We start from the raw sequence: 26619 nt of genomic DNA, 5'->3' as shown, positions 1-26619 counted from the left end.
ATCACCTATGAGACACACCTCTGGGCAGCTCTTGGCCGAGAGTTCCAGACTGAATTAAGAGGGGTGGGGGCGATAGAAAGACAGCTGAATTCCTCTTTGTCCTTTTGTTTTGTTTGTGGTGTAACCAGCTGCCTCACTTTCCTGTCCACTCATTTAAACTCCTTTGTCACCCCACCTTCCTAGCATCACGGGCAGCCTCCTCAAACTGCGAGCTAAATAAACATTCTTTCTTTAATTTTCTTTCGTCAGGCATTTTCTCATAGAGACGAGAGATTGTCGAGGGAGTTCCTGGAAGAGATTAGCACTGGATTTGTAGATTAAGTGGGAGAGGTGTCCCTGACACCGGGCTGGCCACTGTCCATTCTTCAGAAGGCCTGCCTAGAATAAAAGGGAGGAGGAGAAGCCCATGTCTCCACTGCACTGAGAATTTGGTCGACTGCCCTCCGACGGAAGAGATCTCCCTTCAGCAGGTTTCTTTATATTTAAATCATGTATTTATGCTCTTCTGTGATCTCCTACTATGCACATTTTTATTGTAAAACAAGAACTTCTGATAACGTGATAGGACAATAATATGTCAGGAAGATAAAATTTTGCATTTTGATTTGTCCTGTTTTTTGTGCATGTCTTTCCCCAGGTGGATACTTACTAGTGGTTCGGTTGTGTCTTGATTCCAACCTTATTTCTTTTTTTTTTTCTTTTTCTTTTTTTTTTTTTTTTTTTTTTTTTTTTTTTTTTTTGGAGCTGGGGACTGAACCAAGGGCCTCGAGGTTGCTAGGCAAGCGCTCTACCACTGAGCTAAATCCCCTCGGTTGTGTCTTGAAATGTGTGCTATTATATTAGTATCCAGAAAGGATTTTTCTAAGAGAATCTTACCCTGTTCATGAATGTATTTTTCTAGCTCTTTTATACTTCCTTTGTTTTTTATAATTTTGCCCTGTTCCATGGCACTGGAGATAGTTGATGCCTGGAACATTTGTTTAAGGGTTGAAGAAAAGAAGAAGAGAACAGATTGCACAAGGAAGGCGACAGGATAAAGTGAGACACAGAGAGACTAGGGCGAGGCTTCCTGTTCAAAACACTAAGACTTGGAGACCTCCTAACTGTGGCCTTTTCACACCCGAAGGTCCCAGGTCAGCATGGACATCACCGCTACAATTTCCAATAGCCAGGAGTGATTAGTATCTTTCACTCTAGAAAGTCCTTTGTTGAGGAAGTCGTCAATATACTTTTTAAATTCTTCCTCCCCACCCCTCTTGGATTTTTGCTCCATTCCATGCTCTGAGATCTAGCTAAGCAGCCTCTTCCCCGAGACAATGATTTTGTAGGGAAATAAGAGGATGAGGATGGACAGCAGAAGTGAATTACAAAGTCTTTAATGTGACTGTTTGCTTCTCTTACTAACATACGTTTGCTGTACACAATAATGGGTCTCACTCTGACATTTTCTATACCTACATAAGGAATTGACTGTATTTACCCTCCCTCTTCATATTTCTTTAAAGAGGGCAAAAGCCGGGCATAGGGACCCGTGCCAATCTTACCGATCCTTAGGAGGCTTTTGCAGAAGGCTAATGAATTAAATTGATCCCAACTTGGATTACATAGAAAAACTGTCTTGGACTCACAAACAAGAGGGGAAAGAAAATAGAAACACTTGGTCAAAACAATTGTTACTGACAATATGTTCTTAGAAAATCCATCTGGACACTGTCAAGGTTTGTATATGCTCGGGCGAGGGAGCAGCACTATTAGGAGGTGAGGTCCTGTTACAGGTGTGTCACTGTGGGTGTGGGTTTTAAGACCCTCATCCTAGCTGCCTGGAATCTAGTATCCTGCTAGCATCTTCAGATGAAGATGAAGAGCTCTCAGCTCCTCCTGCACCATGCCTGCCTGGATGCTGCCGTGCTCCCACCTTGATGATAATGGACTGAACCTCTGAACCTGTAAGGCAGCCCCAATTAAATGTTGTCCTTACAAGACTTGCCTTGGTCATGGTGTCTGTTCACAGCAGTAAAACCCTAACTAAGACAGACACTAAGAGGGAGACACTAGCCTTTCTATGGGTGAACATGACTTTCTGGAAAGACTATATAGAATGTCTCCAGGTCTGTTCCAACCGCCAGGCCTTCATTTTGAAATATGTCACAAACAGCATTACATGTACTTTTCCTCGGTATTCATTCATTTTGTGGAGATTTACCTTTGGGTCATCTTTGAAAAGACTCAAGGGAACTTGAGGGCTATGTTCTCACTCAGAAAGTCATCAAGAGGTTCTCTACAGAAATATACAAGTGGAAACACACATGCCCTGTTGGTACCTAACAGCACTATTGCGTCCGTAGATAGTGTTTTTTGTCATTGAGGGATGAAGGTGTGTGATGACCTTGGAGGTGTCTGATAACAAATAGCAAAACAGTAGATGGTGCTACTCTTTTACACAGGTCGGATCACAGCTAGTAGACATGTCTGATGTCACTGTTGACTGGATCGATAAACACCAGCTGGAGCGTTTAGATGAGATGATGATTGTTGTTGATGAAAACGATAAGGTCATTGGTGCAGACACTAAGAGGAACTGCCATCAGAATAAAAACATTGAGAAAGGTAGTTTTGTTTTGTCTACTGTGCAATAGTTTCTCCCTCTCCCTCTCCCTCTCCCTCTCCCTCTCCCTCTCCCTCTTCTTCCTCTCCCTCTGCCTCTCCTTCTTCTTCCTCTCCCTCTCCCTCTTCCTCTCCCTATCCTTCTGTCTCCTTCTCTCTTCTTCTCACTCCCTCTCCATTCGTTCCCTCTTCCCTCCCTTTCTCCTCCTCTCCCTTTTTATTTGATAAAGAGGCAAAGATTAAAATGGGGAGCTGACTTGGACAGAGGATTGTCTGTTAAAACCATCCACTATCAGAATTCTGAACCTTATAGGCAGCTGCGCACTTCCCTCTAAAATCTTATGGGATAAGAATCCTGTGAGGATCAAAAAGAATTCCCCATCCTGAACCTCAATCGTGTTTTCAAGCCCTATCACAGGGGGTATTGGATTATGTAGGTGTTATTTGATTGTTCTGAGACAGAGTCTCATAGTGCAGTCCTAGCTGGTCTGAAACGTGCTAGGAATTACAGGCAGACCTGAAACTCACAGAGACCTGCCTACCTCTGCCTCAAAACTTCATGGATCTCCAAGGCCAGCTGAACGTACCAATTTCTCCCAACTCTCCTTTTTCCTTGTCTTTCTTCCCATTTAGACATTTCCCCTCACCTCCACTCTGTCACTTGACTTTAAGTGTCCATTTGATGCTCAGAGTTGGTCCCAAATCTATACCGACGTCTCTTTTGTCCCAGTTACAATAATCCTGAATAAAATCTTTGTGTGCGGATTTTGCTTCGCTAGCATCTAGATCTGGTTTTCCCTCACAAGTTTGTCAAATAACTTTTAATAACTAGATGGTATGAAACCTTGGTCCTATGAAGCATGCAACTGCTAGAAGCATCTAGGTCTCTTTGGAAACATGGGGATTGAAGACAGGATGCAGGCAACCGTCACAAGTCTGTCACGCATGCGCACACGAGGACCTTTGCCTTTTCAGGGCTGCTGCACCGAGCCTTCAGTGTTGCTTTGTTCAACTCAGAGAAGAAAGTTCTGATTCAGCGCCGAGCAGACACGAAGCTTACCTTCCCTGGTAGGTTCACAGTGGCTTAACAAGAACAGGCCTACGCGATTTGATTCAGTGGAATCTCCAACACAACTCTCTCTTCTCTCTTTTTCTTCCTCGCTTCTTCCCCTCCCAAAGGGAGAACTGTGCTGGCTTGGTGTGATCTGTCCAGGAATTTCAACTAACACTTAGTTTTTCAACTAAGAACACCACAGCCCTGGAAGCAAGGACCCTGACTCCCTTCCTTCTCTCCTCTCTCATGCCTTGATGATCCTGTGAGGGCTGCAGTTCTGTTGCAACTATTGTATCTCCAGGGACAAATAAGAATATTGTTTCTCATGTGTATTCTCTACAGGGTACTATACCGATTCCTGTTGTAGTCATCCACTGAGTAATCCTGAAGAAATGGAGGAGAAAGACGCCTTGGGAGTGAAGAAGGCAGCCCTGAGACGGCTGCAGGCTGAGCTGGGCATCCCCCAGGACCAGGTACCCATGTCTGTGCCCCCTGGCCTCAGCTCACCTGGGGCTGTGAGAAAGACGTGGTGGGGCTTGGGGAATTCAATATCTAAGCTAGGTCAAGTCTACTGAGGAATATGGCTTTTGGGAAAACCCTGAGGTTTCCCAAAATATGCACTGAAAAGAATGTCTAGGATTGGCTGTGCACATCCCTTCATTTATCCACTGGAGCAGGGGCTTGAGAGGGGATAGATATTTTCCACAGAAAACTGCTGAGCTTGCATGGTGATCTCTGAAATAAGGGGTGGAATAGTTTCTTCTTTAAAGGATACAGGCCATTTCAATGGGTCTAAGTAAGATTTAGTTATCTAAATTAAGGTATAGGAAAATATTAGCCAACACTCTCAACAGCAAATGGACAAATGAGTGAACCCGAGTTCATAACACAAGTGCGAACAGCCCGTAAGTCTGTAACGTTCTTTGTCCTTGGGGGAAATATAACTGAAGAACTGAAATACACTGAGGTTCTGTCTTATTACTATCAAAAATGGCTTCTTGGGAAGAAGGGCAAATGCTGACAGAGATGTGGTTAGAAAGAAAGAAGCCCTCTTATTCTGCTAGTGGGGTGTAAACTAGTGTATCCACCATGGAAATCAGCATGGAAACTCCTCAAAAAAAATAGAATGAAGACTTCTATAGGAAATACTTATTATCTCTTCCTATGTGAGAAGCTACTCCCACCTCTGGACTTTGACTTCATCCTTGACTTTGGACCTACAAAAAAACTATAAGGTTTCCACACTAGTACAATGTCTTTGGAACCAAAAGTGGTAGATTTCAATGAGACATGGAATAAAAGCCCAACTGACCGAAGCCATCGTGTTAGAATATGTCAAGAGAGCAATGTGGAATGACCAACTCTTACCTGGGCTTTATGAGTGGTCTACCCTAAACTTCGTAGAGAAAGAGTTTACAAAGGTACAAGGTGGTTTGTCTGGTTTTGTTTTGGAAATCATGTTGTACATTGGTACAAGAGCATCCTGGAGTCTGAGAAACGAATCCTAGGCAGACAGTGGTAGCCAGGTTAAGATTAAAGGGATTGCTTAAATAGGTGTGTCATTACCCAGTTTAGTAAAAAGGATAAATTGACAGAAGCTGATTTGGCAGAAAGAGCAGAGCCAAGGTTAGACACGCGGCACCAATCCATGGTTTAACTCCTTCAAACCACCCTTTCCCAGAGCTGCTCCAAGAAATCAAAATGACTGTGGTGGAGAAGACCGAAACCAGACAGAAATCCACAGGGTTATTGACTCCTTGGCTCACGCTGAAGAGTTTAAGGGACTTTTTTCTCTTAAAGTTTTTTTTTAGGGAATCTTGGAGTCTCCCTTTCCAACTGAACAGGGGGTTATTGCAAGCAAGAAACTTCATGTTTATTAAAAAAAATCAAATTATCACCACATAGGAAAAAGGTTCTAGGTGGACTAAAAGATAAAGAATTTCAGTGTTGAAAATCCATATAAGTTCGTATACTAAAGTGATCATGAGTATCCCCAACGGACAACAGCAGGCCCCTTACAGTTCCTGCATGCGGAATGCCATATTACTTGCCAAGAGAAACATGACATGGCAAACATGTATGACTTACACCATGCTGTGTCTACTGGTTTACCGCATAATGACTCAGGAAAAGAGGACTCTCATCCACAACAAGGGCCTGGGAGCGATTATGGAAAACACGCCAACACTACTTGGACAATGACTTTTGGAAGTAAGTGGTAAATTTGTCCAACGTATCAACACAACTGAATGTCGATCAGCATTTTACCAGTGCTCTAGATAAGGCCTCTGAGTCCTTTGTAAATTTCTGAGGACTCAAGTCTGTTTGCAAAGTGCATGAAGCACTTGCCACGAGCTGCGACAACTGGCTAAAGAAGTCAGCAAGGATAGAGAAGGCAGAGGAGGACAGATTAAACAGCTCTGTCACCAATTAAATCTATTGATGATGTCTTCCAAAGTTTTTTTTTTATTAACTTGAGTATTTCTTATATACATTTCAAGTGTTATTCCCTTTCCCGGTTTCCGGGCAAATATCCCCCTCCCCCCTCCCCTTCCTTATGGGTGTTCCCCTCCCAACCCTCCCCCCATTGCCGCCCTCCCCCCATAGTCTAGTTCACTGGGGGTTCAGTCTTAGCAGGACCCAGGGCTTCCCCTTCCACTGGTGCTCTTACTAGGATATTCATTGCTACCTATGGGGTCAGAGTCCAGGGTCAGTCCATGTATAGCCTTTAGGTAGTGGCTTAGTCCCTGGAAGCTCTGGTTGTTGACATTGTTGTACTTTTGGGGTCTCGAGCCCCTTCAAGCTCTTCCAGTTCTTTCTCTGATTCCTTCAACGGGGGTCCTATTCTCAGTTCAGTGGTTTGCTGCTGGCATTCGCCTCTGTATTTGCTGTATTCTGGCTGTGTCTCTCAGGAGCGATCTACATCCGGCTCCTGTCGGTCTGCACTTCTTTGCTTCATCCATCTTGTCTAATTGGGTGGCTGTATATGTATGGGCCACATGTGGGGCAGGCTCTGAATGGGTGTTCCTTCAGTCTCTGTTTTAATCTTTGCCTCTCCCTTCCCTGCCAAGGGTATTCTTTTTCCTCATTTAAAGAAGGAGTGAAGCATTCACATTTTGATCATCCGTCTTGAGTTTCGTTTGTTCTAGGGATCTAGGGTAATTCAAGCATTTGGGCTAATACCCACTTATCAATGAGTGCATACCATGTATGTCTTTCTGTGATTGGGTTAGCTCACTCAGGATGATATTTTCCAGTTCCAACCATTTGCCTACGAATTTCATAAACTCGTTGTTTTTGATAGCTGAGTAATATTCCATTGTGTAGATGTACCACATTTTCTGTATCCATTCCTCTGTTGAAGGGCATCTGGGTTCTTTCCAGTTTCTGGCTATTATAAATAAGGCTGCGATGAACATAGTGGAGCACGTGTCTTTTTTATATGTTGGGGCATCTTTTGGGTATATGCCCAGCAGTGGTATAGCTGGGTCCTCAGGTAGATCTGTTTCCAATTTTTCTGAGGAACTGCCAGACTGATTTCCAGAGTAGTTGTACCAGTCTGCAATCTCACCAACAATGGAGGAGTGTTCCTCTTTCTCCGCATCCTCGCCAGCATCTGCTGTCACCTGAGTTTTTGATCTTAGCCATTCTCACTGGTGTGAGGTGAAATCTCAGGGTTGTTTTGATTTGCATTTCCCTTATGACTAAAGATGTTGAACATTTCTTTAGGTGTTTCTCAGCCATTCGGCATTCCTCAGCTGTGAATTCTTTGTTTAGCTCTGAACCCCATTTTTTAATAGGGTTATTTGTTTCCCTGCGGTCTAACTTCTTGAGTTCTTTGTATATTTTGGATATAAGGCCTCTATCTGTTGTAGGATTGGTAAAGATCTTTTCCCAATCTGTTGGTTGCCGTTTTGTCCTAACCACAGTGTCCTTTGCCTTACAGAAGCTTTGCAGTTTTATGAGATCCCATTTGTCGATTCTTGATCTTAGAGCATAAGCCATTGGTGTTTTGTTCAGGAAATTTTTTCCAGTGCCCATGTGTTCCAGACGCTTCCCTAGTTTTTCTTCTATTAGTTTGAGTGTGTCTGGTTTGATGTGGAGGTCCTTGATCCACTTGGACTTAAGCTTTGTACAGGGTGATAAGGATGGATCGATCTGCATTCTTCTACATGTTGCCCTCCAGTTGAACCAGCACCATTTGCTGAAAATGCTATCTTTTTTCCATTGGATGGCTTTGGCTCCTTTGTCAAAAATCAAGTGACCATAGGTGTGTGGGTTCATTTCTGGGTCTTCAATTCTATTCCATTGGTCTATCTGTCTGTCTCTGTACCAATACCATGCAGTTTTTATCACTATTGCTCTGTAATACTGCTTGAGTTCAGGGATAGTGATTCCCCCTGAAGTCCTTTTATTGTTGAGGATAGCTTTAGCTATCCTGGGTTTTTTGTTATTCCAGATGAATTTGCAAATTGTTCTGTCTAACTCTTTGAAGAATTGGATTGGTATTTTAATAGGGATTGCATTGAATCTGTAGATTGCTTTTGGTAAAATGGCCATTTTTACTATATTAATCCTGCCAATCCATGAGCATGGGAGATCTTTCCATCTTCTGAGGTCTTCTTCAATTTCTTTCCTCAGTGTCTTGAAGTTCTTATTGTGCAGATCTTTTACTTGCTTGGTTAAAGTCACACCGAGGTACTTTATATTATTTGGGTCTATTATGAAAGGTGTCGTTTCCCTAATTTCTTTCTCGGCTTGTTTCTCTTTTGTGTAGAGGAAGGCTAATGATTTATTTGAGTTAATTTTATACCCAGCCACTTTGCTGAAGTTGTTTATCAGCTTTAGTAGTTCTCTGGTGGAACTTTTGGGATCACTTAAATATATTATCATATCATCTGCAAACAGTGATATTTTGACTTCTTCTTTTCAGATCTGTATCCCCTTGACCTCCTTTTGTTGTCTGATTGCTCTGGCTAGAACTTCAAGAACTATATTGAATAAGTAGGGAGAGAGTGGGCAGCCTTGTCTAGTCCCTGATTTTAGTGGGATTGCTTCGAGTTTCTCTCCATTTAGTTTAATGTTAGCAACTGGTTTGCTGTATATGGCTTTTACTATGTTCAGGTATGGGCCTTGAATTCCTATTCTTTCCAGGACTTTTATTATGAAGGGGTGTTGAATTTTGTCAAATGCTTTTTCAGCGTCTAATGAAATGATCATGTGGTTTTGTTCTTTCAGTTTGTTTATATAATGGATCACGTTGATGGTTTTCCGTATATTAAACCATCCCTGCATGCCTGGGATGAAGCCTACTTGGTCATGGTGGATGATTGTTTTGATGTGCTCTTGGATTCGGTTTGCCAGAATTTTGTTGAGTATTTTTGCGTCGATATTCATAAGGGAAATTGGTCTGAAGTTCTCTTTCTTTGTTGTGTCTTTGTGTGGTTTAGGTATAAGAGTAATTGTGGCTTCGTAGAAGGTATTCAGTAGTGATCCATCTGTTTCAATTTTGTGGAATAGTTTGGATAATATTAGTATGAGGTCTTCTCTGAAGGTTTGGTAGAATTCTGCACTAAAGCCGTCTGGACCTGGGCTCTTTTTGGGTGGGAGACCTTTAATGACTGCTTCTATTTCCTTAGGAGTTATGGGGTTGTTTAACTGGTTTATCTGTTCCTGATTTAACTTCGGTACCTGGTATCTGTCTAGGAAATTGTCCATTTCCTGTAGATTTTCAAGTTTTGTTGAATATAGGTTTTTATAGTAAGATCTGATGATTTTTTGAATTTCCTCTGAATCTGTAGTTATGTCTCCCTTTTCATTTCTGATTTTGTTAAGTTGGACGCACTCTCTGTGTCCTCTCGTTAGTCTGGCTAAGGGTTTATCTATCTTGTTGATTTTCTCAAAGAACCAACTTTTGGTTCTGTTGATTCTTTCTATGGTCCTTTTTGTTTCTACTTGGTTGATTTCAGCTCTGAGTTTGATTATTTCCTTCCTTCTACTCCTCCTGGGTGTATTTGCTTCTTTTTGTTCTAGAGCTTTTAGGTGTGCTGTCAAGCTGCTGACATATGCTCTTTCCTGTTTCTTTCTGCAGGCACTCAGCGCTATGAGTTTTCCTCTTAGCACAGCTTTCATTGTGTCCCATAAGTTTGAGTATGTTGTATCTTCATTTTCATTAAATTCTAAAAAGTTTTTAATTTCTTTCTTTATTTCTTCCTTGACCAGGTTATCATTGAGTAGAGCATTGTTCAATTTCCACGTATATGTGGGCATTCTTCCCTTATTGTTATTGAAGACCAGTTTTAGGCCGTGGTGGTCCGATAGCATGCATGGGATTATTTCTATCTTTCTGTACCTGTTGAGGCCCGTTTTTTGACCAATTATATGGTCAATTTTGGAGAAAGTACCATGAGGAGCTGAGAAGAAGGTATATCCTTTTGCTTTAGGATAGAATGTTCTATTAATATCCATTAAGTCCATTTGGCTCATGACTTCTCTTAGTCTGTCGACATCACTGTTTAATTTCTGTTTCCATGATCTGTCCATTGATGAGAGTGGGGTGTTGAAATCTCCCACTATTATTGTGTGAGGTGCAATGTGTGTTTTGAGCTTTAGTAAGGTTTCTTTTACGTATGTAGGTGCCCTTGTATTTGGGGCATAGATATTTAGGATTGAGAGTTCATCTTGGTGGATTTTTCCTTTGATGAATATGAAGTGTCCTTCCTTATCTTTTTTGATGACTTTTAGTTGGAAATTGATTTTATTTGATATTAGAATGGCTACTCCAGCTTGCTTCTTCTGACCATTTGCTTGGAAAGTTGTTTTCCAGCCTTTCACTCTGAGGTAGTGTCTGTCTTTGTCTCTGAGGTGTGTTTCCTGTAGGCAGCAGAATGCAGGGTCCTCGTTGCGTATCCAGTTTGTTAATCTATGTCTTTTTATTGGGGAGTTGAGGCCATTGATATTGAGAGATATTAAGGAATAGTGATTATTGTTTCCCTTTATATTCATATTTGGATGTGAGGTTATGTTTGTGTGCTTTTCTTCTCTTTGTTTTGTTGCCAAGACGATTAGTTTCTTGCTTCTTCTAGGGTATAGCTTGCCTCCTTATGTTGGGCTTTACCATTTATTATCCTTTGTAGTGCTGGATTTGTAGAAAGATATTGTGTAAATTTGGTTTTGTCATGGAATATCTTGGTTTCTCCATCAAAGTTAATTGAGAGTTTTGCTGGATACAGTAACCTGGGCTGGCATTTGTGTTCTCTTAGGGTCTGTATGACATCAGTCCAGGATCTTCTGGCCTTCATAGTTTCTGGCGAGAAGTCTGGTGTGATTCTGATAGGTCTCCCTTTATATGTTACTTGACCTTTTTCCCTTACTGCTTTTAATATTCTTTCTTTATTTTGTGCGTTTGGTGTTTTGACAATTATGTGACAGGAGGTGTTTCTTTTCTGGTCCAATCTATTTGGAGTTCTGTAGGCTTCTTGTATGCCTATGGGTATCTCTTTTTTTAGATTAGGGAAGTTTTCTTCTATGATTTTGTTGAAGATATTTACTGGTCCTTTGAGCTGGGAGTCTTCACTCTCTTCTATACCTATTATCCTTAGGTTTGATTTTCTCATTGAATCCTGGATTTCCTGTATGTTTTGGACCAGTAGCTTTTTCCGTTTTACATTATCTTTGACAGTTGTGTCGATGATGTCTATGGAATTTTCTGCTCCTGAGATTCTCTCTTCTATCTCTTGTATTCTGTTTGTGATGCTTGTATCTATGGCTCCTTGTCTCTTCCTTTGGTTTTCTATATCAAAGGTTGTTTCCATGTGTCCTTTCTTTATTGCTTCTATTTCCATTTTGAATTCTTTCACCTGTTTGATTATGCTTTCCTGGAATTCTTTCAGGGATATTTGCGATTCCTCTCTGTAGGCTTCTACTTGTTTATTAATGTTTTCCTGTGTTTCCCTAAGGGAGTTCTTCACGTCTTTCTTGAAGTCCTCCAGCATCATGATCAAATATGATTTTGAAACTAGATCTTGCTTTTCTGGTGTGTTTGGATATTCCATGTTTGTTTTTGTGGGAGAATTGGGTTCCGATGATGCCAAGTAGTCTTGGTTTCTGTTGCTTGGGTTCCTGCGCTTGCCTCTCGCCATCAGATTATCTCTAGTGTTACTTTGTTCTGCTATTTCTGACAGTGGCTAGACTGTCCTATAAGCCTGTGTGTCAGGAGTGCTGTAGACCTGTTTTCCTCTCTTTCAGTCAGTTATGGGGACAGAGTGTTCTGCTTTCGGGCGTGTAGTTTTTCCTCTCTACAGGTCTTCAGCTGTTCCTGTGGGCCTGTGTCTTGAGTTCACCAGGCAGCTTTCTTGCAGCAGAAAAGTTGGTCTTACCTGTGGTCCCGAGGCTCAAGTTCGCTCGTGGGGTGCTGCCCACGGGCTCTCTGCGGCTGCAGCGACCAGGAATACTTGTGCTGCCCCTTCCGGGAGCTTCAGTGCACCAGGGTTCCAGATGGTCTTTGGTTTTTTCCTCTGGCGTCCGAGATATGTGTGCAGAGAGCAGTCTCTTCTGGTTTCCCAGGCTTGTCTGCCTCTCTGATGGTTTAGCTCTCCCTCCCACGGGATTTGGGTGCAGAGAACTGTTTACCGGTCTGTTTCCTTCAGGTTCCAGCGGTGTCTCAGGCAGGGGTCCTGCCGCTCCTGGGCCCTCCCCCACGGGAGCCCAGAGGCCTTATACAGTTTCCTCTTGGGCCAGGGATGTGGGCAGGGGTGGGCAGTGTTGGTGGTCTCTTCCGCTCTGCAGCCTCGGGAGTGCCCACCTGACCAGGCGGTTGGGTCTCTCTCTCACAGGGTCTGGGAGCAGAGAGCTGCTGCGGGCCGGGCCTTCCAAAGTTTTAATGAAATAATTATTGGCAAAATCAAGACACAGTAGTAGGCTGAAGAACTGTCTTTTAAATAGCAGTCCTTCAGGCTGGCGCGGGGCCTCTCGATAGCTTCCTCTTCCATATCTGCACCTCTCCAACAGCTAGAAGAAAGAGACATAGATGTTTGGGTTATTCTATAGCTGTCTATGCCAAGCAGTTGCCAAGCATCATCTTCTCCAGTATCAGTGTGGGGGCCCCTGTGTTCCCATGAGAAATAAAGCAAGCACGAGCTCTATTTAGCAGCCCCTGTTTCCCTTCTTTTTACACCAGTGTTGTGTTGTGAGTACCAAAGAAAATGCCTAGAGATGATGCACGGTCATGCCATGCCCTATGGCATATCTGAAAACTTCTAAGAAAAATGGCAAAGAGTGCTGTGGAAGTATACCTCTCCCCTTCATGTCTGGAGTTCATACGGGTCTTTTATCCTTAATGTATATTAAAGGGCATGGAGTGAAACTTAAACATCATAACCATTACCCTAATAATTACCCTAACTACATTGAAATGCCAAACAAGATGTTGCTGCTTGTTAAAGAAAAAAAAGACTTCCATTTGAGCTGGTCCTATAGCTCATGTACACAGGCCCATAGGAGTCCTTGTACACATACAACAAAGATACATGTGTATGTTTCTTGGGACAGTAGTCACAGCAGCCAAATAATAGAAGTAGACTGGATTGGATGTGTAAAAGTTTGATATTATTTAAAACAAATGTGGGGGATATGTGTGTGTAATATATTCTTTTAAAAATATTTTAAAATTTATTTTATCATTAATTTATGTGTGTTATCATCACACCAAACAAAACAAGACTAAGAAAGACAATTATCACATTTTATTTCATAAACATAATCTAGATTTGTATGTTTGTGTGTTTATCTGTGTGTCTGTCTGTGTGTACGTGTGTTTGTCTCTGTGTGTGTCTGTGAGTGTGTTTATGGTGAAAACAGAAGATTGATGGTTAGGAAAGAGGGTAACAACAAGAAGTAAAAAAAGAGGCAAGAGGTGTTAAAGGGTGTGTGTGTGTAAAGTATATTTTACACGTGTGTGAATATACTGTAAAAAAAATCCGGGGCTGGGGATTTAGCTCAGTGGTAGAGCGCTTACCTAGGAAGCGCAAGGCCCTGGGTTCGGTCCCCAGCTCCAAAAAAAAAGAACCAAAAAAAAAATCCATCATTTATAAAATATATTACAATCACAAAAAAAAATGAACAGATCAGTCAACCAAATTAAGCTTTAATCAATTACCAACTACTAAACAAAGTTGTTAATCTCTCTTGAGAACACATATATTTGCTTTTATTTCTCCACGTATTCTGCATTTTACACCAGATTTGTTCTCATTGTATCAATTTCCATCACAGGTTTCTCTAGAGGACATCGTGTTTATGAAAAGGTATCATTATAAGGCAAAATCTGATGCAGTCTGGGGAGAACACGAAGTTTGTTACCTTCTGCTTATCAAGAAAGACGTCAAGATCTGTCCAGATCCGAGTGAAGTCAGTAGCTTCAGCTACCTGACTCGAGAAGAACTGGAAGAGCTTCTAGAAAGGGGGGCCCGGGGTGAAGTCCAAGTGACCCCCTGGCTGAGATTCGTCGTGGAGCAGTTCCTGTATGCATGGTGGCCTTACTTAGATGAAGCGACCCGGTTCATAGAGCTTGACAAGATATACAGAGTATGAGGAACCGGAAATAAGACACTGGCTGTGAGGATGCCCCAGTTCAGCACTGAGCTCAGGGCAGACCCACAGCTCAGATGTTAGCTATGCACCCGGACCAAAACAGGGAAAGGACTCTTCTTTTCCAGAAAGCCAAAAATCATTATCATTAACTCTGAATCTTCTTTTCTTTTCTTTCTTGACACAGAGCTATGTATCCCAGACCAGCCTCAAACTTCTCGTGTAGCCAAGGATGACTTTGAATTTCTGATCCTCCTGCCTCCACCTCCCCTGGTCCTTGGATTCCAGGCACACACCAGTATGCCTGCTCAGTGCTGGAGGCTGAACCTGCAGCTTCACGTACAGCGCGCAAACATGCTACCAACAACCAATCCCATCCCGTGGTTTCTTGCCTTTTTTCCCCTAGTTGCTTCATTTCTTTATTTTCAACTGCCTCGGTGTGGGAAAGAAATGTATTGTTTTCCCCAAATTAGAAACAGAGGAACTAAAGAAGAAAAGATCCCCTAAAGATAGAGTCGATGTCAACGCTGTAAGAACTGAAGTTACACAACCACCTGAGGCAGCCCTTGAATGGCGGGCATGCCAGTCCTCTCAAAGGCCTGAGGCTTTGTGTGGAGGAAACCGTAAGAACATTAAATCCAGAATAATCTGTTAAGCACCCAAATTTGGCAAGACTAGAGTACCTAGCTAATACTTAACTTGTATCCTGCTCTGACTTGCAGCCACTGGATAGATAACCTGTCCGCTGGGAGCCTCTGGCTTCACTGCTATGCTAACTATTTGTATAGAACACAGTCACGCAGTCAAGCTCAAATCAGTTGGGTAAATGAGTGAACAGTCATTTAAATAAATATAATTTTTTAAAGTAGTTGATTTGACAAAGTGTTTTTGATGTCCTCAAAAGAACACTTTGAACTCAAGTCTCTAGCCAGCTGTTTCGATTTTCTTATGGAGGAGAGAACACCATTTATGAAAAAAATAATACGGATTTTACTGTTTGGAGTGATGCCCTTTAAGCCCTCCATTGTTGATGCTATTATTATGGTTAGAATTAAGTATGACTGGGTTCATGGAGAATCCCCAGCGAGCTGCAGAGGACTAATACAAATCTGTGGTCAGGATGAATGATACGATAAAGCTCTCCTGCTGACTAATAATATGACAAACCTGTGACCTTTCTGACATCCTGTCAACATCAGCCGACTCCCTGACCACACGAATACTGTGTCCTTGGCCTACATAAACGTTTCACACTTCCCCCCGCTCCCTCTGTTACTCATGTTATGGTATAAATTCAGCTTTGGGAAAAATATAATTGTCGCCTTGATCAGACTCTTGTCTTGGCATCTTTCTTTGAGTCTCTTGTCCCCCATTCTCTTCCAGGTACCCCCAACAACCTTTGCTTACATTTTACATCTTGCTAAATTAAACCCTGTATCTGTAAAGCAATTTCATTTCATTTTGTCTAACCTCTGTTTGTTTGTTTGTTTGTTTGTTTGTGATAGCATCACACTATGTAACCCAGGTTAGCCTAGAACTCAAAATTCTTCTTCCTCAACCTCCCAACTTTTCTACCTACCATGCTTGGTAACTGTGGCTCATATTTTGACGTCTGCCCCTCAACACACACAGGCCATTGTGTGTTCACCCTGTCTATTAATGTATATTAAATTCCCCTTATATGATTGTCATCAAGCACTGAAACTGCTTAACTGGCTTGGCTCATGATCTCAGAGGGTCAGAGTCCAATATGGTGAGGAAGCAAAGCAGTGAAAACATGAAGCATAAGCTTGTGCATGTGACACAAATGAAACAGAAGAAACTGGTCAGAGCCAGAGGCTAAGGCTCAGACCAATACTGAGGCCACACTTTCGTATGTCAGCATGAGGATGGTCAGAAGGATGGACAGCTGAGAGAGGTTGAACATGTGGTTGTTGTTGGGAAACATGGCATTCAACTAGTACTTTATAATGTTTGCCTTGGGACGTCTTTGTCATAAAGAAAGATGTCCCTCTTCACCCTAGAGCCACAAGTGTAGGTTGTGAGGAGTGTATGCACAGGATCCCAAGCTTGTTTGACCTCAGAAACCTCCAGTACCAAGAATGCCCAACCTATCTTCAAATCACTTCATTAAAGACCACATTTTGTACAAGTCTGTGTGAGCCACATTTCTGAACACAAACACAAGTTGGCAGACTCCAGTGATCGCTCTCCCATCCTCCGTTCTTCTTTTGCATATCCGCAGTAGGGGACAAATTATCTTTTGCTGTTTGGCTTTAAATGCCCTTCTCTGCTAGCCAATATGATTTTCTCCTAAACAGACAGCCATTCATTCTTTCTAGTATAAGGAAGGTGAAATTGGATGTGGTAGTTGGTTATTGTATTCTCGTTCTACCTTTAAAATATTATGTTTATTTGTGTGTGTGTGTGTGTGTGTGTGTGTGTGAGAGAGAGAGAGAGAGAGAGAGAGAGAGAGAGAGAGAGAGAGAGAGAGTATGTGTGTGTATTACCTGTATCACAGTGCAGATCTGGAGATCAGAAGACAGCAGGAAGGAGGTGGATCTCTCCTTCTATCCTGAGGGGCGTGGGAATTGAACTAAGGTCATCAGCCTTGATGGTATCTTTACCCACTGAGTCATCTTGCCCATCCCTAATTTAGTTTTCTGTCAACCTTAATACCCACAGTTGCCATGAAAGTTCAGTTGAATACCCATAGGGCATAAACATCTGTGATTAGAGATTTGTGGGCATAGCAGTCTGGAGGATACCTGAAATAGGGTAGCAAGACAGGGTAGTCCTACCCTGAGATTAATATAGCCTGTGACTGATACCATTGGCTGTCCCAGTGTTATATCAGTCCTCCAGGCATTCCAGACTTTCTCACCAATCTTTACACTCTCGTCATTCTTGATCAGAACAAAAAGAGAAAGGAAACGCATCTAGGTGTAAAGGCTCATAAGAGTAAAAGTTATTTTTCTCCCCTAAGACCTTTAGTATTCCCTTACTATGAATTAACTACAGTCAACCTCTCAGCATCCTTTTAGTCCTCACAGCTAATTGGGGGGATTACATGTGTAATAGTCAGGGTTCTCTGGAGTCACAGAACTTATGGAATGTCTCTCTATACTGAGAGAATATACTGTGATTACAGTCTGTAGTCTAACTACCCAAAAAATGGTCAGATGTAGATAGGAAGTCCAAGAATCTAGTAGTTACTCAGTCCCACAAGGCTAGTTGTTTCAGCTGGTCTTCTGTAGAAGTTGAGTTCCCACGGATGTGCTGGCAAGTAAATGCAAGCAGATGAAGAAGAGCAAATCTTTCGGCCAATGTCCTTATGTAGGTCTCCAGCAGAAGGTGTGGTCCAGACTAAAGGTGCGTACCACCATGCCTGGATCTGTCCCAGCTGACCTTGAACTCAGAGATCTTTTTGCCTTGGTTTCCCAAATTAAGGCTGTGTACTTCTTGCCTAGGCCTAAGTTTTTCATGGCTACTGTGTGTCTAGATCTCCATGTGAAGATCCAGGTCAGGAACTTGTTTGTTCCAGACTCAAGATCTGGATTACAGTTGAGCCCTCCAATTCTGGATCATAGTTCATTCCAGATATAGTCAAATTGACAACCTGGAACAGCCATTGCACCCTGATATTTATTCTCAAAGATAATAGCAAAGAAGTGCAGCTATTGAGTTCAAAGAAAGTAAAAGTAACAAGAACCTCGCTGGCCAGGTTCTTCAATGGATACTTCAAAGGATTAAGAATCAAAATCATGCAGTGTCACTGAGTTTCTCTCCGTTGGGAGCAGGCTTTTTTACTGTCATTCCAAAGAGTGCACAACAATGGGGTTTTGTGGGCAGAGCTTCAGACAGAGACTCTATTTGGGAAGCAGCCTTCCCCTACATTTGGAAGAGGGAATATGACTGCATTTGGGTAGGCATTTGAAGGGCATCTGCTGCTCAACACTACCCACATGCACAGACATGCTGAGATGACCTATTACTGGGAAATGAAAGGTACCTAATAAATATATTGGGGTTAATTGGGACCACAGGGGAACATGGCTATATTAAAATAGTATCAAAGAAAACAGATCCAAGAACTCACTGAACACAACAGGCCAAGGAAAGGGTGTAACTCCCAATAAAAGGTGGACACCTAGTGTAGGTTGATGTCTATATGCAAGTGAGGGCTGGCACAAGTTAGGTCAAGGCCATGATTGTAGAGTAAAAAAAATAAGGCGGGGACAAAGCTTTTGTAAGGCGGGAGAGAAGGGGACGGAGGAGGAGAATCGAGATGGAGACCAAGAAGGATGACCTACACCCGAGGATCCCGGCCTGCAGCAGCTCTCTGCTCCCAGACCCCGTGAGAGAGAGACCCAACCGCCTGGTCAGGTGGGCACTCCTGAGGCTGCAGAGCGGAAGAGACCACCAACACTGCCCACCCCTGCCCACATCCCTGGCCCAAGAGGAAACTGTATAAGGCCTCTGGGCTCCCGTGGGGGAGGGCCCAGGAGCGGCAGGACCCCTGCCTGAGACACCGCTGGAACCTGAAGGAAACAGACCGGATAAACAGTTCTCTGCACCCAAATCCCATGGGAGGGAGAGCTAAACCTTCAGAGAGGCAGACAAGCCTGGGAAACCAGAAGAGACTGCTCTCTGCACATACATCTCAGACACCAGAGGAAAACACCAAAGGCCATCTGGAACCCTGATGCACTGAAGCTCCCGGAAAGGGCAGCGCAGATCTTCCTGGTTGCTGCCGCCACAGAGAGCCCGAGGGCAGCACCCCGCGAGTGAACTTGAGCCTTAGGACCACAGGTAAGACCAACTTTTCTGCTGCAAGTGACCTGCCTGGTGAACTCAAGACACAGGCCCACAGGAACAGCTGAAGACCTGTAGAGAGGAAAAACTACACGCCCGAAAGCAGAACACTCTGTCCCCATAACTGGCTGAAAGAAAACAGGAAAACAGGTCTACAGCACTCCTAACACACAGGCTTATAGGACAGTCTAGCCACAGTCAGAAATAGCAGAACAAAGTAACACTAGAGATAATCTGATGGCGAGAGGCAAGCGCAGGAACCCAAGCAACAGAAACCAAGACTACATGGCATCATCATCGGAGCCCAATTCTCCCACCATAATAAACATGTGTATCCAAACACACCAGAAAAGCAAGATCTAGTTTCAAAATCATATTTGATCATGATGCTGGAGGACTTCAAGAAAGACGTGGAGAACTCCCTTAGAGAACAAGTAGAAGCCTACAGAGAGGAATCACAAAAATGCCTGAAAGAATTCCAAGAAAACATAAATAAACAGATCTTTCTCTGATTCCTTCAACGGGGGTCCTGTTTTGTGATTCCTCTCTATAGGCTTCTACTTGTTTATTTATGTTTTCCTGCGTTTCTCTAAGGGACTTCTTCATGTCTTTCTTGAAGTCCTCCAGCATCATGATCAAATGTGATTTTAAATCTAGATCATGCTTTTCTGGTGTGTTTGGATATTCAGTGTTTGCTTTGGTGGGAGAATTGAGTCCCTATGATGCCATGTAGTCTTAGTTTCTGTTGCTTGGGTTCCTGTGCTTGCCACTTGGCATTAGGTTTTCTCTGGTGTTACCTTGTTCTGCTATTTCTGACAGTGGCTAGACCGTCCTATAAGCCTGTGTGTCAGGAGTGCTGTAGACCTGTTTTCCTGTTTTCTTTCAGCCAGTTATGGGGACAGAGTGTTCTGCTTTCGGGCGTGTAGTTTTTCCTCTCTACAGGTCTTCAGCTGTTCCTGTGGGCCTGTGTCTTGAGTTCACCAGGCAGGTCACTTGCAGCAGAAAAGTTGGTCTTACCTGTGGTCCCGCAGCTCAAGTTGCTTGTGGCAGGCTGCTTTTGAGCTCTCAGTGAGGGCAGCAACCAGGAGGGTCTGCGCCACCTTTTCCCGGAGCCCTGGTGCACTGGGGTCCCAGATGGCGTTAGGTGTTTTCCTCTGGAATCAGAAATGTGGGCAGAGTGTAGTCTCTTCTGGCTTCCCAGGCGTGTCTATCACTCTTAAGGTTTAGCTCTCCCTCCCACCGGATTTGGGTGCAGAGAACTGTTGACCGATTCCCTTCAGGTCTGGGAGGTGTCTGGACTGCATGGGGTCTGCCCTAAGAGTGTCCCTATCTTCTGATTCCCAGAGGCTGTATAAAGTTTCCTCTTGGGCCAGGGATGTGGGCAGGGGTGGGCAGTATAGTTGGTCTCTACCGCTCTGCAGTCAGGAGTGCCCACCTGTCCGGGAGGCAAGCTCTCTCTCCCAAGGGGTTTGGGAGCAGTTGGGCAAGTATATCTTATCAATTGGATCTAAGGTCATTGTGTTGTGTATTCTTTCATGTGCAGATTTAAGTGTAAGGGAATGTGGGGCAGCTGTTCTGGGCTGCCACGGAATTGGAACATATGCTTCTGTCAAGATATCCAGCAGATATCTTGGGATACTGCAGTGCTAGATTGTGTTGGAAGGTGCCAGATCCTCGTGGGCCCCGTCAGTGTTTGCGTGATTATGTTTTTTATTTGATACTTGCCTGTTCACAAAAGAAGTCTGGGAGTATCTAGAATTGGAGAAATCAAAGCACCAGGTTTGGGAATAGAGTTCACTGATAGGGAACTTGTTTAATCTGAGTGAGGACCTGAGACCCAATGTGCAGTATTACAGAATAGATAAATAAATGTCCCAACAAGCCCCAGTGCAACCCACTCCCAATACAGGGTGATCATGCTAAGGAAGCCAGGAGACGAGTGCCTGGGTCAGAGAGATACACACGGCACTGACAGCACAGCTCTGAGATACCAACCTTTAGACACAGACAGACCTAGGCTCTCACCTTCTCTGAAGTTGAGTTTGTGCCGCCTCTGAAACCCATAGTGAATGGAGACAGGCGGCCTCACGTGCAACTTCCTTTATATGTGGTAACACAGTAGTATTCTGTTGGAAGACCTTTTCAGATTTGGCTCTGTGACAAAACAGTCTCTGTCCTTATCCCTTCCCACTGGAGACTGACAGACGGTGTGCCTACCTCAGTGTATCAGCATAGACGAATAAGAATGACAGGTATTGCAACTTTTTTCCTGGAATCCATGCATTAACTATTCCTCTGTAGTTTATCTGAGATCAGAGGCCCAAGTCACTGTAAAATTATGCAAGAGTCTTGATTGCACTTAACCCCAAAAGCACATAAAGTAAAATAAAAAGGCTGAGGTGGCAGTTTGAATTAGGTAGTTGTACATGTCTAGAACATGGAAGTCCATAGCGATGTCAGAATGCTTTTAATCTCCAATACAGTAGTCAGGTCAGAGCAGAGCAAAATAAACTAAATTTAAAATGAAAAAGCAGGAGCGGGGCTGGAGAGACGGCTCAGAGATTAAGAGCAGAGTCTGCTCTTCTGAAGGACCCAGGTTCTATTCCCAGCACCCACAAGGCAGCTCACAACTGTCCATAACTCCAGTTCCAGGGGATCTGACATCTTCACACCAATGCACACAAAATTAAATAAATGAAGTCCCCAAATCTGAAGCATCAGTGCCTGGAGTAGAGACTATGTATGGAGGCCACCTACCCAGCCACATCCCGTCACACTCTCGCAAGGTACATGCATGCTAACGTCCCTCTCCCTGGCAGGCCATGCACACTCACTCAGGCGTCTACTTCTGTCCATGTAGCCTTCTCAGACTGACACTTGAGAAGATGCAGTGGAGTCTTAAGGAAAGTCTTAACATCCCTCCCTGTAGGTCTGAACTAGGCTGATCTCCTGCCCCAGCCCATCTTCTTTCTCTCCTCCACCCGCTGGATTCAGTTTTTATGCCAACGACTGGGATGTAGCAGATGACTGAAGTTTCACCAAGTAGGTGTTTGAGCGCCATTCCATGGTGTAAGTGGTCTGTCTTCTTTCTCTGGAAAACACATGGCTCTACTGTTTCAGAGTGAAAGAAGGAAAATTGCAGTTAACACTGGGACGGGCCTGTCTACAGAAAGAGCCACACTGTGTTAAAGATTCTTCAAGGCTTGACTTCTTTTTGCATTGCAGAAAAAATATTCAGTCCCTTCTAAGTTTTATTCATATAAAGTCTTTGTAATCTCAGCTGAAATGCTAAAATTCAAACATATACACAATATGTTGAATAAATCAAATCTTTACTTTCATATATAAGTTACATATATGTATACATACATATATTAATTTTAAAAGTCACATTATTGTAATGAACACACAAATAAAAACCAATATTTTTCCATTCCCAACACCATTCATCTCAATGAACTCATGTAAAGTTAGTCTAGACGTACTGATTAGATTGCTACTTAGCCAAATTATTGATTAAATAAAATACTTAGGCTGTGGTCACTTACATGGAGCCTCTGCACTGGCCCAAAGGAGTAAAGCTACTTACCCTGAAGGTCACACCAAGACTATTCACATTTTGTATGTGTTTACTTATTTTGTGTAAGTTTCTCTATGTGTGTGTGTGTGTGTGTGTGTGTGTGTGTGTGCATTGGCCTGCACACACGCACACACACACCATGTGCATGCAGGAACAGGTAGATATCAGAAGATTCATCAGATCCCCTGGAGCTGGTGTTGCAAAAGGTTTTGAGCTATCATGTAGGTGCATGTTGAGAACTGAACTGAGATCCTCTGGAAGAGCAGTGAGCACTCTTAAGTGTCAAACCATCTCCCCCTGCCCCTAAAATGATCACATGTAAATATTAAAGTTGACAGTGGCTCCTAGCTCTGTTTGACTCTAGTAACAATAAATACATATTGAGTGTATGTATGTATGTATGTATGTATGTATGTATGTATGTATGTATGTATGTAAAAACGGTGAGGGGTTGTAGACCTTAAATTTATCTAGGGACACCAGATTGCCTGACAATCATTTTGTTGGTTCTTCACATCGTTGCTCTTATTTTATACACACACACACACACACACACACACACACACACACACACACATACACACACACACACACATATATACACCCAAACCATCACTATTTCCTGAAGCTGGAACATATTATTTGTAGAAAAAGTCAAAATATTTTGTATGTTGTGCTGTCTAGCATGATGTCAACTTGACAAAGCTATAATCATTGGAGAAGAAGAAACTTCAGTTGCCAAACGCCACCATAGGACCTGTAGGGCATTGTTTAAATTGGTGATTGTCAGGGAAAGTGCCCAGTTCATTATTCATTGGTCCACTGCTGGGCTGGTCATCCTAGGTTGTATAAGAAAGCAGGCTGAGCAGGCCATGAGGAGAAGCCAGTAACAGCATCCATCCATGGCTTGTGCATCAGCTTCTGCCTCCGAGTTCCTGTCCTGACTTCCTTCAGTAGTGAACAGTAGTCAGAAGCATAAGAAAAATAAACCCTCTCCTCCCTGAGTTGCTTTGGTTATGGTGTTTCACTGCAGCAATAAAAACCCCAAGTAGGATCTGTGTATTGTTCCACTTCAAGCAGAGCTTGAGCTTGGGTTTAAATGACGTGTCCTGTGTGGTGTGGATACTTCGGTCATCTTTCCTATTCTAAGCTCAGCCCTGAACCAGCAGGAGTATTTGGAAGCTAGTTTGCAATGCAGAGTCTTAGTTGGAAGGAGAATTAGAAGTGAGCCTTCTTGGTGAAAACAACAACAGAACCCTTAGAAGGATTTGGGGCAGGTTTTGTCAGTGTAGACTGAATGGGCAGGTGTGGCTGAGCTGAGAGAATCTGTCTGTCTACTGTCACACATGGCCCTGCTTGGGTCTCATTGTGGAGTTTAGTAGTTCATCAGGTGAGTGTGTGTGTGTGTGTGTGTGTGTGTGTGTGTGTGTGTGTGTGTGTGTTATATGTGTGTGCTGTATGCATGTGCACATTATGTGCAGGTTCACATGTTCAGTTGCATATGGGGATTGTATGAGTACAAGAGACACCACAGGAAGGTGGGTGTCGGCCTCACAAGCACCAGCCAACTCCTGGGAGCAGGATCTCTCACTGTCTCATCCATCAGGCTAGATTGAGGAAGCAGTAAGCCCTAGGGATTTTCCTGTCTTTGCCTTAGTACTGTGATTGATTACAATGAAATGATTACACCGATCATTAATATGGGGAGTGGAATGTTCCACAGCACTGTTGCGGAGGTCAGAGGACAATTGCACAGTTGGTTCTCTCCCTTCACCTTTACGTGTGTTCTGGGGATTGAACTTGGCTCGCCAGTCTTGACTCATACATGCTTTTAGCAGTAAGGGCCTCTCACCTGGTCCTGCACCTTACATCTGTACCTGAGTTCTGAGGATCAAACCCACGTCTTTAGACTTGCAAGGGAAACATTTTGAGGACTGCATCACATTCTCTCCTCACAGTAGGATCTATTACTGTCAAAGTGTGAAATGACTCTGCTCAGATGGGAAATTGAATACACTAACCACGGTCTTTAATGTGGCAAACCTATAGATGTCATGGGTTCTACACTCATCTTTGAATTATCGTTGGAATCAGTGCTCCCCGACAGTGTGCTGGGAAATTGTTGGGAGAAACATCACAGTGTGAAATCAGCCAAGAAGGGTCGGTGATGACAAGTGCAGATGACTCCTCGACTCTGCTGGGGATGTCATCAGGACAAAAGCACTGAGTCTAAATGTGGCAAGGGACAAGACTAGGAATGACAGAGAAGAGATCCTAATGACAGAAGCCCTCCTCTCCAAGTGACCAGTTCTACCTTGAAATCCTATGAATTCCTTATTCCAACAATCACCCCAGGACTATAGGCCATACAATAATCAGTGAAGGAACAGATAATTTGTTCTTAGTTTTTATTTATTACCGAGAAAAATGACTGAATGCTATAAGACAGCAAATGGCAAAGGATTTAACAAGCAGTTAACAAAAAAATTTTGTTTTTGTAGTAACAAGAAATTACTTTTCTCATTAGTCAAAAAACAACCCCCCGCAAAAAAAAAAATCAAAAACCAAGAAAAATCAAAATAGCTAGTTTTTTTCGTTTGATTGTTATTAGTTATTTCAGAAATGTTTCTCCCAAAGTCCATGCATTAAAGGGTTGACCCTGATGCAGGATTGATGATAGATAGTTTAGGTGACTAGAACATCGGGGCTTTCTTATTGCAACAGTGGGCAAATCTATTGAACTCATAGATAATGGGCTCTAAGTAGGTAGGACCTAGGTGGGTTATGCCTGTGAAGGATTTACTCTTCTCTGTGCGTCTCTCTCCCTCTTTGTGCTTCCTCGCCAACATGAACTTTGCCCTCTTCTACCTACCTCATAGCTCTAGCTTTTGCCTTACTGGTTTCTGTCTTACCTTAGGTCCAAAGCAGTTGAGCCATAGAACACACATTGAGACTTTGATACAGTAAACCCAAAGCAATCGTTCCTGCTGTACTAAGTTTGCTTCCCAGCTATTTTATCACAGTTCCAGTTCGCCGACTATCAAGTCAATGACTCCAGAGTCTGCATTCAGTGTTTCCATGATTTATAGATTACAGATACTTTGGAATAGACATTCAACATTTTTTATAATGTAGGCATAGCATTTTGCCAAAAATATTCATCCCTTACTCATTTTGAAGAAAATGAAAGTTTTGATTTCTCTTTATATTTGTCCAAAACTGTCCTGTATTTTCTTTTGTAACTCATACTAGATAGCGTACAAGTAGACCTGAAAGCAACTGGAATTCTGGGGTTTGGCTCACCAAATGAGGGCGAGCTTCTGTGAAGTTAATGAACCTGATTAGAAATGCAAATTTCTGCCTCTTTTAACTTTATTTTACCTATCTACCTACCTACCTACCTACCTATCTTTCAACCATCTACTTACCTTTTTATCTTTCTATTTATTTTAGTTTTTGGAGATAGGGTTTTTCTGTGTAGCCCAGGCTGTTCTGGAACTCTCTAAGTAGATCAGCCTAGCCTCAAACTTAGAGATCCATCTGCCTCTGCCTCCGGAGTGCTGTGACCTAAGGTGTGCCCAACCCCCTTCCAGCCACAAACTCCTCCTGCATATTGTTACAATCATGCAGCCCATCCCACCGGAGGGAATTCTGCAGTTGCAAGTGATGACTATAACAGGCAGAGACGACCGGGATTGCAGTGGTCCTTGTCTGAGCCTCTGCTCTACAGAGACTACAGGGTATCAGATGCACCGCACAGAACTTTTAGGGAGGAAAGTGATATTTCTGTAGACTGCAGTTGAAAACTTTTTAAGAGCACGAAGAATCAAGGGAACTACTAGTTAAAACTCACAGGGTGGATTTTAGCTGACAAAGTGACTGAAGGATTTCAGCACTCAACTTCTATAACTACCCTCATCCTTATGTATTCCAATCATGGCTTGGAGATGACCTCTCCTATAACTGTACTTCTCACGAC

The 26619-nt window shown here is 43.0% G+C and overlaps 1 protein-coding gene across 1 annotated transcript; it reads left to right on the top strand.

Annotated features, from left to right (window-relative positions):
* Nucleotides 1–417: 417 nt before the first annotated feature.
* On the top strand, nt 418–15691 carry Idi2l3 (isopentenyl-diphosphate delta isomerase 2 like 3). Its single transcript, XM_087591961.1, has 5 exons — nt 418–470; nt 2445–2607; nt 3580–3672; nt 4001–4131; nt 13931–15691. The coding sequence occupies exons 2-5, from the start codon at nt 2466–2468 to the stop codon at nt 14246–14248; spliced, it is 684 nt and encodes a 227-aa protein (XP_087448087.1). The 5' UTR covers nt 418–470; nt 2445–2465; the 3' UTR covers nt 14249–15691.
* Nucleotides 15692–26619: the final 10928 nt, after the last annotated feature.

Source organism: Rattus norvegicus, chromosome 17, assembly GCF_021556685.1.
Source record: "Rattus norvegicus strain SHRSP/BbbUtx chromosome 17, alternate assembly SHRSP_T2T, whole genome shotgun sequence".
NCBI classification, from domain to species: Eukaryota; Metazoa; Chordata; class Mammalia; order Rodentia; family Muridae; genus Rattus; species Rattus norvegicus.
Note: the sequence above shows the minus strand (reverse complement) of the source record. Positions and strands in the feature narration are given on the sequence as shown.

Coding starts and splice junctions, on each gene's coding strand:
- Idi2l3 (XM_087591961.1), top strand. CDS start 2,466: ATGTCTGATGTCACTGTTGACTGGATCGATAAACACCAGCTGGAGCGT. Junction 2,608..3,579: donor GAATAAAAACATTGAGAAAG/GTAGTTTTGTTT, acceptor TTGCCTTTTCAG/GGCTGCTGCACCGAGCCTTC. Junction 3,673..4,000: donor CACGAAGCTTACCTTCCCTG/GTAGGTTCACAG, acceptor TATTCTCTACAG/GGTACTATACCGATTCCTGT.